This window comes from Lepidochelys kempii, chromosome 4 (genome assembly GCF_965140265.1).
Source record: "Lepidochelys kempii isolate rLepKem1 chromosome 4, rLepKem1.hap2, whole genome shotgun sequence".
NCBI lineage: Eukaryota > Metazoa > Chordata > Testudines > Cheloniidae > Lepidochelys > Lepidochelys kempii.
The window spans coordinates 88,181,791-88,194,830 of record NC_133259.1 but is presented as its reverse complement, the minus strand read 5'-3'; the positions used below and the strand labels follow the sequence as shown (position 1 = coordinate 88,194,830).

At 41.3% G+C, this 13,040-nt stretch overlaps 1 protein-coding gene across 6 annotated transcripts in view; it reads left to right on the top strand.

Moving 5' to 3' along the window:
- Positions 1 to 13,040, top strand: part of CEP135 (centrosomal protein 135) — a 108,861-nt gene that overhangs the window by 69,792 nt on the left and 26,029 nt on the right. For all 6 annotated transcript variants that reach the window (XM_073341982.1, XM_073341978.1, XM_073341980.1 and 3 more), the window contains 2 exons: positions 6,311 to 6,479; positions 8,749 to 8,859. In XM_073341982.1, the coding sequence (XP_073198083.1) occupies positions 6,311 to 6,479; positions 8,749 to 8,859 (280 nt within the window). The remainder of the gene's footprint in view (positions 1 to 6,310; positions 6,480 to 8,748; positions 8,860 to 13,040) is intronic.

Genomic DNA, 13,040 nt, shown 5'->3' with positions numbered 1-13,040 from the left:
TGTATATATAGGTTACAATAGAAATATATAATGTATATTTTTATTGTGGGTTTTGTCCCTGTCCTTCACTCTTTGATTGTGGCCTTTTTAGATTGAGAGTTGTTTGGAAGAGGAATTGTCTTCCTCTGTGTGGGCAGTAGCTAACTTATTGTAGCCACTATCAGAATACAAATAAATAAGAGTAATTCCTGTTCCTTGACGGTAGGGTATATATGCTTACCAGATTATCAATCACTGTGATCTTCAGATCTGTGTGTGTGTTTTCTCATAGATACCAAAGCCTGAAGAGTCCATTATGGTCATCTGGTCTGACCTCCTGTATAACAGAGGCCATAGAATTTCCCAAAAATACTTCCTAGAGTATATCTTTTTAGGAAAACATCAAACCTCGATTAAAATATTGTTAGTGATGGAGAATCCACCATGATTCCATATATAGTTCCAATCATTAATTACTCTCACTACTTAAAAAAATTACACCTTATTTCCAGTCTGCATGTGTGTAATTTTTTAAAAAGAACTGGAAAGAGGCAGCAACTCGTCATTTGAAAACCCTGGTGCCCCTTATGACCTGAGCACTTAGCTGAAGTCCAGGGTCCTGCAGGTGGTTATCATTAGGAGGAGGAATTGATGATGGAGTCAGGTAAATTTGATGCAATTCTTTTTATTTACAAAGAATGTACAAAGTCCTGTTTCCCTGAACCCAGAAGGACTCAAACAGGAGACAGTTTATTTTAGCTTCTTTCAGTGATTTGCACATGTGTATTCCATTTTTGATGTGCGTACTCCCTGTTCAGTCATTGAAAATTTTTCCCTTAGTGGTACCTATCGGGGCAGCTTGAGCACCGTCTGCTGCTGCACATCACTGTGCACTGGTATAAAGCGCCCAGCCGCCCCCCAAGCTCCTTTAGTTCCTTCTTATCGCCCATGATGATCATTAGAATTGCTTGTCTTGTCTTAGCAAGTGATCTGTGTGTTCATTGTAAATGAATCATAGTTAGTTTTCTAGATTTAAAGCGTTTTTGCTTAGTTAATAGTGTAGATAACATAAGTGTTCTTTTTAGAACACAGATGGGTTTTTTTTCTGTTACTTGGTACTGAGAAATGCCTTGGTCACTCGGCTTCAAGCCTGGCTTCTCTTGCGCTAGGCCAATGCCCATGAGCGACCCACACTCAAGCTACTCAAGTGTTTAATGGAAGCTCGTATTCAGATTCATTACCCACCACCAGTCCACTGGCCTTATTGGAATCTGTTCAGTTTCCTCCAGTTTCTAGGTAATACGTGAGACATTCGTGTTCTGTGTCCTCGGAGAGGGATGGGGCAAGTTACTCACCAGTTATTGCCTGTTCCTGAGCCTGGTACTGAGCAGCAAGAGGTGGTTCACGAGGACCTTGCTGGAAAACTAGTGGAGGAAGAGTAGCCTCAGCCTGGGCTGTCCACCTCTTCCTGCTTTCCTGTAATCTTCTCAGAGGGCCTCCTCCAGATGACTATAAGATCCCCCCAAGAGTTGTTAAAGAGGGTGGCCTTAAGCCTGGAGATCCAGATGGAGGAGGTTAAAGAATCCTCACACTGCCTGGTTGATATTTTGGCCAGAGCAGGGCCTTCGAGAGTGGCCTTACCTATTAACGAGGCAATTATGGACCCTATTAAGGCTCTCTGGCAGATCCCTTTATCCCTTCCCCCTACCTCAAGAAGGGCCAAATGTAAGTACGATGTGCCTTCCCAGGGGTCTGAATACTTATATTCTCATTCCTCTGGGCTCTGGTGGTGTCTGCGACGAGTGAAAGGGAATGGCAAGGACAACAAAGGGCGACCCCCAAATCAAATGATGCCAAAAAAAAAAGAAAGATTTATTTGGTAGAAAAGTTTATTTAACTGAGAGATTGCAACTCAGGATTGCCAACCAGCAAGCGCTATTGGGTCAATATGATTTTAATGTTTGGGATTCCATTTTAAAGGTTAGAGACGTGCTGCCAGAGGACACTAGGCAAGAGTTCTCGTTAGCTGAAGAGGGGAAATCTGTAGCTAGATTTTTCACTGCAGGCTGTGTTGGATGCTGTGGACTTTGCGGCTAGATCCATGGCTTGTGCAGTGGGTACGTGCAAGAGCTCATGGCTGCAAACCTTAAGGCTTACATAGGAGGTCCAACAGACTTTGAAGGATCCTTGCTGTTTTTGGGGAAAACTGACCCTAAGCTCCAGGGCTTGAAAGACTTTAGGGCAACTCTAAAGTGTCTGGGGTTCTATGCTCCAGCCCCACCCAGAAAGCACTTCTTCCCACAGCAGACCCACCATTACTCTGCTGCTGCTCCTTGGCAGGACCTGCAGAGAAAGAAGAATTGGGGTTATATACGTAGACCTCCTTCTGCTTCTGCATTAATGCTTTCTCCATGACATCCCCAGGGGATGCTAAACAGGTGTTTTGATGGGATGCAGAGGGGATTCCAGTTTCCAGGATGCTCTGACATCCAAACTGCCTTATACAATCTTGTTTACGTCCTTAAAGTGATATCTAATTTTCATATTAATCAGAAAATTTACTTACCTATGTTTTACCCAAAATCTCATGAAAATAGAGAGAAACATCATCTGCACACCTGAGATGTTAGAAGAACGTTGGCATTCCACATAGACAGGAGTAAACAGTTTTGTTTGTCAACCCAACTGTTCGTTGTCATACCAGACAGAATGAAGAGTCTCCCAGTCTCTTTCCAGAGACTTTCATTTTGGATAACTTCATGCATTCATGTTTGTTACGATCTGGCAGGTAATCCTGGCTGCCAAACTATTGGCACATGCCACAAAATTGTAAGCAGCCTCAACTGTGTTCCTTGTGCAAGTCCCTGTCCAGGACATTTGTAGAGCGGCAGTTCACGTCTTTGCATCCCGTTATTCCATTATTCAGTATGCCAGAGAAAATGCTAAATTTGGATGAGTTGCACTCCAGTCTGTGTACATGAACTCTGATCCTTCCTCCTACGTTACAGTTTGTGAGTCACCAAGAATGGAATGCACATGTGCAATCACTCAAAATAAAAAAGGTTTACTGACCTTTTGTGACTATTCTCCTTTGAGATGTGTTGCACATATCTATTCCACAGCCCACTTGGCAAGAAGGTTCTGAGAGAGCTCTGAGGCAGCTGGGCCTTTTATATCAGCACATAGTGGCGTGCGGTAATAGAGGGCACTTGAGCTGCCCCAACGGGTAACACTGAGGGAAACCTTTCCAACAATGGTGTGCAAGACACACTCACACCAAGAGTGAAATGGACATGTGGAGTGCATCGAGAAGAACAGCAGTTAGAAAAGATTAGTGTGTTTTTTTTCTCACTGCTCCAGGCCCCTTTCAGCCAGCGCTCAGCCCAGAAACTTTCTCTAGGTTTTTTTCAGCTATGCTGTCAGTGCTTGTTCAGGCTGTGTCTGGCTTCCTGCTTTTTCTCGTTTCTTTGAAAACAACGAGGAGTCCTTGTGGCACCTTAGAGACTAACAAATTTATTTGGAAAATACAGTAGCAGGTGTATATATATACACAGTACATGTAAAGATGGGAGTTGCCCATCAAGTGGGGGGTCAGTCTAATGAGACAGTTCAATTAACAGTAGAATACCAAGGCAGGAAAAATCACTTTTGTAGTGTTAATGAGGGTAACCCATTTCAAACAGTTGACAAGAAGGTGTGAGTAACAGTAGGAGGAAATTATTATGGTAAAATTAGATTTTGTAATGACCCATCCACTCCCAGTCTTTATTCAGGCCTAATTTGATGGTGTCCAGTTTGCAAATTAATTCCAGTTCTGCAGTTTCACTTTGGAGTCTGTTTTTGAAGTTTTTTTGTTGAAGAATTGCCACTTTTAAGTCTGTTATTGAGTGACCAGGGAGGTTGAAGTGTTCTCCAACTGGTTTTTTAATGTTACAATTCCTGAAGTCAGATTTGTGTCCATTTATTCTTTTGCATAGAGACTGTCCGGTTTGGCCAATGTACATCGCAGAGGGGCATTGCTGGCACATGATGGCATATATCACATTTGTAGATGTGCAGATGAACAAGCCCCTGATAGTGTGGCTGATGTGGTTAGGTCCTATGATGGTGTCCCTTGAATAGATATGTGGACAGAGTTGGCACCGAGGTTTGTTGCAGGGTTTGGTTCCTGAGTTAGTGTTTTTGTTGTGTGATGTGTAGTTGCTGGTGAGTATTTGCTTGAGGTTGGGCGGCTGTCTGTAAGCGAGGACTGGCCTGTCTCCCAAGATCTGTGAGAGTAAGGGAATCATCCTTTAGGATAGGTTGTAGATCCTTGATGATGCACTGGAGAGGTTTTAGTTGGGGGCTGAAGTTGACAGCTAGTGGCGTTCTGTTATTTTCTTTGTGGGGCCTGTCTTGTAGTAGGTGACTTCTGGGTACCCTTCTGGCTCTGTCAGTCTGTTTCTTAACTTCACCAGATGGGTATTGTAGTTTTAAGAATGCTTGATAGAGATCCTATAGGTGTTTGTTTCTGTCTGAGGGATTGGAGCAATTCTCCGCTTCTCTCTCGCATACATGCACATAACTTCTATTAGAAACAATACCCAGCCTAGCCCCCTCCACTCACTTAATTTAAATTCCTGAATGCCCTTAAGTATGCCTTTGTTTTGGGCAGTGCCATGCCTGTGTTTGGGATGGGAGCTGTTATTGTTTTACAAAGGAACTTAACTGTTTCTTGTGCTATTGCTGAATAGGAAACAATTTTCCTAAGAAGTTCAGCAATTTTGAAAAATTTCCTATTCCATAGTGGGATGAAACTGACCCTTCAAAAAAAATTGAAATCCATTTCCCCTCTTTGTCCCCCATAGTTTGGTGATTTTGTCACTCACCTGGGATGTAGAGACATGGGAGAACCAGGCAGAGCAGGGACTTGAACTTAGGTCTTCCATATCTCAGGTGAGTGCCCTAACTACCAGATTATTGGCTGTTCCAGATGAGTCTGTCTCTTCTGTTGAGCCATTCCACTTTGTATAAATAAATAAATATTCATTGGACCAGAGACTTTAACCTGCGTCTCCCACATACCAGATAAGTGCCCGGATCACTGGGCTATAGTCAATCTTTCTTTTTCTAACCCAATAAATATTTAATTATTTATACAAAGTTGAACCACTCCAACAGGAGAGAGAGAGAGACTCACAGGAGAATTATTAGGACACTCAAGTGGGATGTGGGAAACCTAGGTTCAAGTCCCCATCGTGCCTAATTCAATGACTTGCATCTTCTTAGCTTATGCCACCAGCAGCCTAGGTGAGGACCATGTGGAAGTCTCTCTCTTTCTCTGGTTTTGAGCAGGAATTCCATCCTGGTCCTGAGAACCCTTCTTGACAGAAGTTTTTTTTTGTTGAAACCACCGCTTTCAAAGGAGAAGTTTTGGGTAGATGAATCAGTATTTTCCAGTGGAAAAACTGTTAGAAAATTCCTGTCCAGATCTACTTACAGCCATCTTACATGAAGGACGGCAGTTACACCCACCAGTTTTAATTACGTTTCGCCCAATCGTCAACAGTTCTACATGCTTCAGTGATGACTTGCCCAAGCCACAACAAGCAGTTAAGCACTTTATGCTGGTAGGCAGTTCGACAATTTACTCTGAGCTATGCAAATTTTAATCCATCACACATGGGGGCACAAGATCCATGTAGTGGTAATTTGTTTATAACAGTGATACTCAGACTGAGGTTTGGGAGCCACAGGTGGCTCTTTAATGTGTCTCCTGTGGCTCTTTGCAGCACATGATATTAAAACACTGTGCGAGTTCATTATTAACCAGTCAAGATGCTTTTACTATGTTAGAGACTAACAAATTTATTAGAATGGAATCCATTCTATGCATCCGATGAAGTGAGCTGTAGCTCACGAAAGCTTATGCTCTAATAAATTTGTTAGTCTCTAAGGTGCCACAAGTACCGCTGTTCTTTTTGCGGATACAGACTAACATGGCTGCCGCTCTGAAACCTTTTACTATGTTATAAACCAATTGTAGAATATTTGGTCAGTGATTTTGCTGTGAGAATAATATATTATTTTATATTATATATAAGTAGTAAATGAAACAATAAATTCACACTACCATGGCTCTTTTGTGTAATGTTGATTGCTAATTTGGCTCTTGAACTACTGAGGTCTGAATATCACTGGTTTATAGTTACCTTCCGAACAATAAATAAATTAGTAAGTTGTTCCTAAAGCTTTTGTATATTCAGAGCTTATCTAACATTTTGAAGCAGTATATGCTATAATGCAAGAAGGGAAATTTTATTTAAGGTTTTCAAAATCACCCATTTGATAGCCAACTAAAGGAGGCGCTGAGTAACAGAGATCGGGAGATAGCTAGTCTCCGTCGCCAGCTTGATGCATCTCAGGTAGAGCTTGCAGAAACAGGAAGAGTGAAGGAAATGGCTCTGAAGGAAAACAGAAGATTACAAGATGATCTAGCGATAATGACCAGAGAAAACCAGGTATGAAAGTAGTGCCTGATAATGAAGTACACCAAAGCAGAGCTGGTGTTAGGCGTAAGCAATTGCTTAGGGCCCCGAGCAGCTCAAGCCCTGCCCCCCCCCCCCCCGACCCCCCATTCACTTTTTTAGGATAATACCATCTCTGCATCAGAGATTACTTGTATTTTTTTTTATTTTTAGGATAATACCATCTCTGCATCAGAGATTACTTGTATTTTGTCTGCATGTATTACTAAATCCAAAACTGCTATAGTCTATTATGCATTTTGAATATTTTGCTGTTCTGCATTCTTGTTAATACTAGAATATTAAGAACAGTTGAGTTGAAATGAACATATTTAGGCTGAATTTAAATATCTGCAAATGTAAGAACTTGTTCATTTATTTGGTCACCTGTGGAATCAAAATGCATTCAATTCTTATATTCTCCTCTCAAGTACCAAAAGGTTTGTTCTCCCATTGACATGTGCGGCATTTACATGCATAATTTTCCCCACACCTTTGATAGGAATAAACCCCTTATCACATGGCAGTGTCCTTCAATGTGTGTAGAAAAAGGCCAACATGTATAGCAGTGAGCTTTCAGCATGCACATTATTATTATTTTATTACACCATTGTCATACGTGAAACATTATAGTTAAAATAGAGATGGACTTTCCATTCTAAACTCTTTCTGTCTCAGGCAATCCTAGCTCTTTGAAAATGTATTTTTAGGCTGAAATTTAAGTTTTTATTTGTTACTTGTACCTCTTCAAATGCACTGTAGATGAAAACCCATCTTGTTGGACTGATTGTGTCCATCAGAGGACCCACACTGAATTAACTTCTAACACTTTGAGAATATGCTTATTTTCTTAATGCACCATTGGCTTTTAAGACATGCCATGTAATAATTACACTTCAGAAGGTGGTCTTGTGAATTAAAGAAGAATGTTAATCCACCTGTCTACATGTAAAATGGAGACAGTTTAAGGAACTCATCAGGTTTGACTGACCTTTTGGTGCATCAGTGTCTTTCAAATTTTGTGCATCCTGGGGTTCAAGCATCAGGCATCAAGCATAAATATGATGGTCATAATTAAATCAGTAAGAAAGATGGGGGGAGGGTTAGCTCAGTGGTTTGAGCATTGGCCTGCTAAACCCAGGGTTGTGAGTTCAATCCTTGAGGGGGCCATTTAGGGATCTGGGGCAAAAATTGGGGATTGGTCCTGCTTTGAGCAGGGAGTTGGACTACATGATCTCCTGAGGTTCCTTCCAACCCTGATATTCTATGATTCTATGGCATAGTGTTTGAGTTTGCTCAAAAAGTTCTTTTCAAAACCATTAAGATTTTTTTAAACCTTGTGAATGCTTCATTCTCCATTAAGAAAAACATTATTTTTAATTGTAAAATAAATCTGGATATGGATTACTGAAGTATAAAAAAAAGTTCTAAACAAATTTTTGTTTTTGTTTTTTTTAACTTGCAAAACATTGGGTCATAGGATATATTAATAGAACTCAAATTATCTGACTAAAGCTTTTGGTTGTGTTGTAACTCCAGTTAATTGATTCCTAGTTAGTTTGAATTAACCAGCACAATAACAAATGCTAATTTAGACGCTTCACAAAAAAATTCTTTCTGGTTGTGGTTCAGTCTAAGTTTCAGCCACTTTGTTAATCTTCTGATTTTTGAGTCATGAGCATTAATTTGAAAACTGTGTAAACGGAGACATTGTGAAAGTAACAATAAGAGTCTGTTGCTTAGGTCACTCCTCCCTCTCTGCTTCAGATTACTCAACTGAGAAAGTAGGGAAAATGCCACTCCCCTATAGTCAAAAGGGGAGGGATCTTGAAAGAACTTTAATGGATGTTCACAGGGTGGGGGCTGTCCTCCTTCTCCCCAGGGGCAAACTGCCTTTAGATTGGCTGGGGATGTAAGAATGGGCTAGCTGGTTGGCTCTTATCCCCTCCGCCCTTGCCTGTTTAAACTCTTCCAAATTGAATCCAGTGAAATAAGTGGTATGTGAAAACGGGGGCATAACACCATTTCCCAAGTGTTTTGTTAAATAAAGTTGTGGCCTGCCAATTAAAATCCATTCTCTGTTGTTTATTCACCTCCATGTCCTGATCAATGTAGAATTTAACAGGGTGGTGTATGGAAATCGGATTTACTGAATGAACAACTCCAGAGCAGAATAAAGAAAAATATAGGGCACTTCACAGGCATGCGTACTTTAGTATATTTTATTTTAATAAACTATTCAGTTTTCATGTAATGTCTTTAGACAGTCACTACTGAACTAGAAGAAGCAGTACGTGAAAAAGAAGAAATGAAGACTAGAGTTCATAATTACATAACTGAAGTCTCCAGATTTGAAAGCTTAATGGCTTCGAAGGTGAGGAAATAAAGTCTGTAAATTGGCGTTTGTGTGTTTTTAATAAAAGTTGTTTCAATTATGACATGTTTTAATTAGCCTACAATAAAATTAAGATTTGTAGATGTAAATGTTTCAGTTTATTTTAAAACTAGTAATGTATGTATGGAAAACCCTGTTAGATTACAGGCTTTAAGACAGTCTGGCAGACTTCATTGATAATAGTTACATTGTCAGCAATGGTGAGGAGAAGCATCCTCACGTTTGGTTGGTTGGATGTTTTACAGCATAGATAGTGATATATTTCTAGCATTACTTCCTTGCTATGAGGAACAAAGCAAGATCTAATGATCATTTTTAATCAGGCTTGGAAGGATTAGATTTTTATCTCTAAATGTCATTTTCACTGTACACACAAATCAATGAAAAAATATTTCCAAATTTGCAAAGTAAAAAAATTCTGCTTCGGAAATTATTAGAATCAAAATACAGTGATGTTCCTCGAGTGGTGGTCTCTGTGTATTCCACCGTGGGTATGTGTGCTCTCCAAGGCCCGGAGTCAGAGAATTTTTGAAAGCAGGGTCCATTAGTCTGCACATGTGCCCTTGCTCTCCTCATGCCTCCAGCCAAGGAGATAATGGACGGAACAGACCAATTGCCTCTCCCATTCCTTCTTATCACTGCTTGGCTTAGGTTGGATTCTCCACTGTCCAGAACTTTCTCTTTCCCTCTTTATTCTTCAGTCTGTAAATGGTTTAGAGTTTTACTCTATAGTATTTAGCTAAGTTTATTAGTTAGTTATATTCCCCATCCTGGGGAACTCTCCCTCCCCATATCTCATTACCAGTACTGGACTACGCCCAGAACTCCGGGCTTCAAAATCTATACTACTTTCCTGCACTCCTTCTTGGTCCGTAGAAACGATCAACACTGCCTGTACAGCCTATGGGAAGCTCACATCATGGCAAAGTGCAGAATCTGCTGCTCTTCCCCCAAAGAGGTGGGAACTTCATCTTAAGAAGCACCTTATGGAGAAAGCCATGAGGCTGCAGTTGGCCATGAGGCTCCAGTCAGGGGACCGTCTCCTGTATATTGGCCTGACTTAGGAGTGAGGGAATCTACTTCCACAGATCACTTGTTAGGGTCTTGTTGGGAATACAAGGAGCATTCTCTTAAACACTAGAGCAAATCCTCCTCTGAGCCCATTTCAAAGAAGTCAGATAGAGCCTCCCTAAGTCAAGTAAGTCGTCTTGCTTAGCCCAAAAGGACTTGGAATATCCTAAGTCTCAGGGTTGTCACAAGAAAGCTCACAAATCCAGAGCTCTGTCTGTACCAGACCACACTACAGTGGCAACAGTACCTCCAATAGCAACTAAACTTAAACACCAGGAACCAATGGTACCAGCAAAAGGCAACCATCAGGAACCTCAGCCACTAATGGTACCAGCACTGCTTCACCAAACAATGGTACAAACTGCTCCAGGTCCATCAGTTTGAGTGAACAGGACCCCTCGCATTCCTGGGAGAGTGGAGACTTACTCTATACCTGATGACATTTTTGCGCTCTCTGATTCTCAGGACCATTTCTATCAGGTCCTGACTCCACCAGTATATGCAAGTTATGGAAGGATTCTGTCTCCCTTTGCATCTTCCAACCATTGTTTACTTCCAACATAACTTTACTGCCAGTAGACACAGAATTGGTCTTTTCTTTCTCAGGAGACACTGAACCACCAGAAGAACCTGTGTCTCCTTCTCTGAAAGATACCTTCTTAGACAAGAAACTAGGATCTGTATGGAACCAACCTCCACCTCAGCACCTGTCTCGGAACCAATTGTACCCCATACTATTGGGGGACTCCATGGCCACACTTTGACCTTTCTTAATGGCACTGTTTTCCCACAACTGGAGTGAAATAATAGCAGACAAGTGGGTAATAGACATCATCCATTCTGGTTATGCGATCAAACTTACTTACCTATCCCCTCCAAAACTCCTATCTTTGCCCATTTCATGGGCCATTCTCATGAGGAGATTCTCAAACAGAAAGTTGAATCCCTCCTACGGTAAGGAGCAATAGATCAGGTACCTCTTCAGCATCAAGGAAAGCGGTTTTACTCATCATTCCTTCTAATACTTAAAAAAAAACAAAACAAAAAAAAAAAACCGAAAGAACACACCAATAACAAAAAACGGTGGCTGGAGACCCATTCTCGATTTCCGCCATCTCAACCACTCTATTCGCAAACTGAAATTTTGCATGTTCACACTAGCATCTATAATTCCATACCTAGAAAAGGAACTTAATTTACAGCTTTTGATGTGAAGGCCACATACTTTCATGTGTATGCTCACCCCGCTCAGAGACATTTTCTCAGATTCATAGTAGGCCCTAATTGCTTTCAATACAGAGTGCTCCCTTTTGGCCTTGCAACCACTCCAGGGTCTTTACCAAGTCTTTATGGTAGTAGCAGCCCATGTCAGGTGTGGTTTCACCATTTTCCCAATCTCAGTGACTGGCTTCTCATTGCCCATATAAGTCAAGAAGCCTATGAGTCAACTTCTTCAATGCTTCAGTTCCTGTCTTCCCTACGGGTCAGCATAAACCTGGTTCTGCTTTCACTCCAGCACAAACTATAGACTTCATCAGAGCATCCATAAATTCAGTCATGGTAAGAGCTTATCTGCTGATGGACAGATTCCAAGCAGGGAACGATTTCATAGATCAGGTCATGAACAACCCTTGAACACCAATCAGAATTTCTCTCTCACCTGGAACATATGACTTCATGAACTTACATCGTGCCATTCGCCAGACTCCACCTTTGTTGCCTGCAAGCATGACTTCAAGCGTACTCAACAAGCAGAGAGTCTGTGAACACCATGGTAACAGTTTCTACAAACTAACATCATCTGTACTATGGTGGGAAAATTGCCACCAAGTATTTTTGGGTATTCGTTTCCTTTTCCCCTTCACCATACAGGACAATCTTATAGATGCTTCCCTCTTAGGATGGAGAACCCACATGGATTGCCACACAGCACAGGGCACTTGGACACCCTGAGAGGCCAGGATGCACATCAGTGTTCTGGGATTACAGGCAGTCCAAGACACTTTCAAAGCCTTTCTCCCATTTATCCAGTGTTACTATGTCCTCATAATGTTGGAAAATATGACGATGGTCCTTTACTTCAACAAACAGGGAAAAGTGAGATCTGTTCCTGTACTTTCCCCCAGAAATGTGCATCTTGTACTGCCCAGAGCCCTCCTGGACAATACAAGCTCATACAAAGCCTGTCATTTATTAATAGAAAATGCTATGTACAAATCTTGTTATCCCAAATGGAGTCTCTCAAACATTTGAATCCAAATACTTTAGTTTAGATAAAACAATAAAACAAATGTATCAGCTATAGAAAGATAGATTTTTAAGTCACTAAGAGTAATGAGGCATATAAGTCAGAATTGATTACAAGGAAATACAAGTTTCAACAGTTTTTCTGTCTGAATCCTTCAGTCAGGATCTCCCCCCGATCCAGTGCGGCATCTTTTCTTCAAGTGTTGTTGATGCTGTTGGTAGAGAGAAAGGGAGAGAAGATTTGGGGCATCTGTCCTCTCCCCTCATAACCCTTTCTCTTGCACAACAATCATCTCTTGCTGATAGTCAGAAGACAGAAATTTGGTGTTGCCAGGAACCTTAAGCTGCTTCTTTGTCAAAATGTAGATCTTTTGCCCACATCCACTCTCCTGCTGAAGATTGGCCACTTATTCAGGTGGTGGTCAAAATTTGATCTCGTTGACACCTAGCTCAGGGCATTGGCTAGCCTTTTTCTCTGGGGAACTTTGTTGTGACTGCCCACCAGAACATGTTTGAACATGTCTTGATAATATTATACAATGGAGTCTCATATCTTTACATACAGTGTTGCCGCAAAAAGAAAAGGAGTACTTGTGGCACCTTAGAGATTAACCAATTTATTTGAGCATGAGCTTTCATGAGCTACAGCTCACTTCATCGGATGCATACCGTGGAAACTGCAGCAGACATTATATACACACAGAGATCATGAAACAATACCTCCTCCCACCCCACTGTCCTGCTGGTAATAGCTTATCTAAAGTGATCATCAAGTTGGGCCATTTCCAGCACAAATCCAGGTTTTCTCACCCTCCGCCCCCCCACAAACAACCTCACTCTCC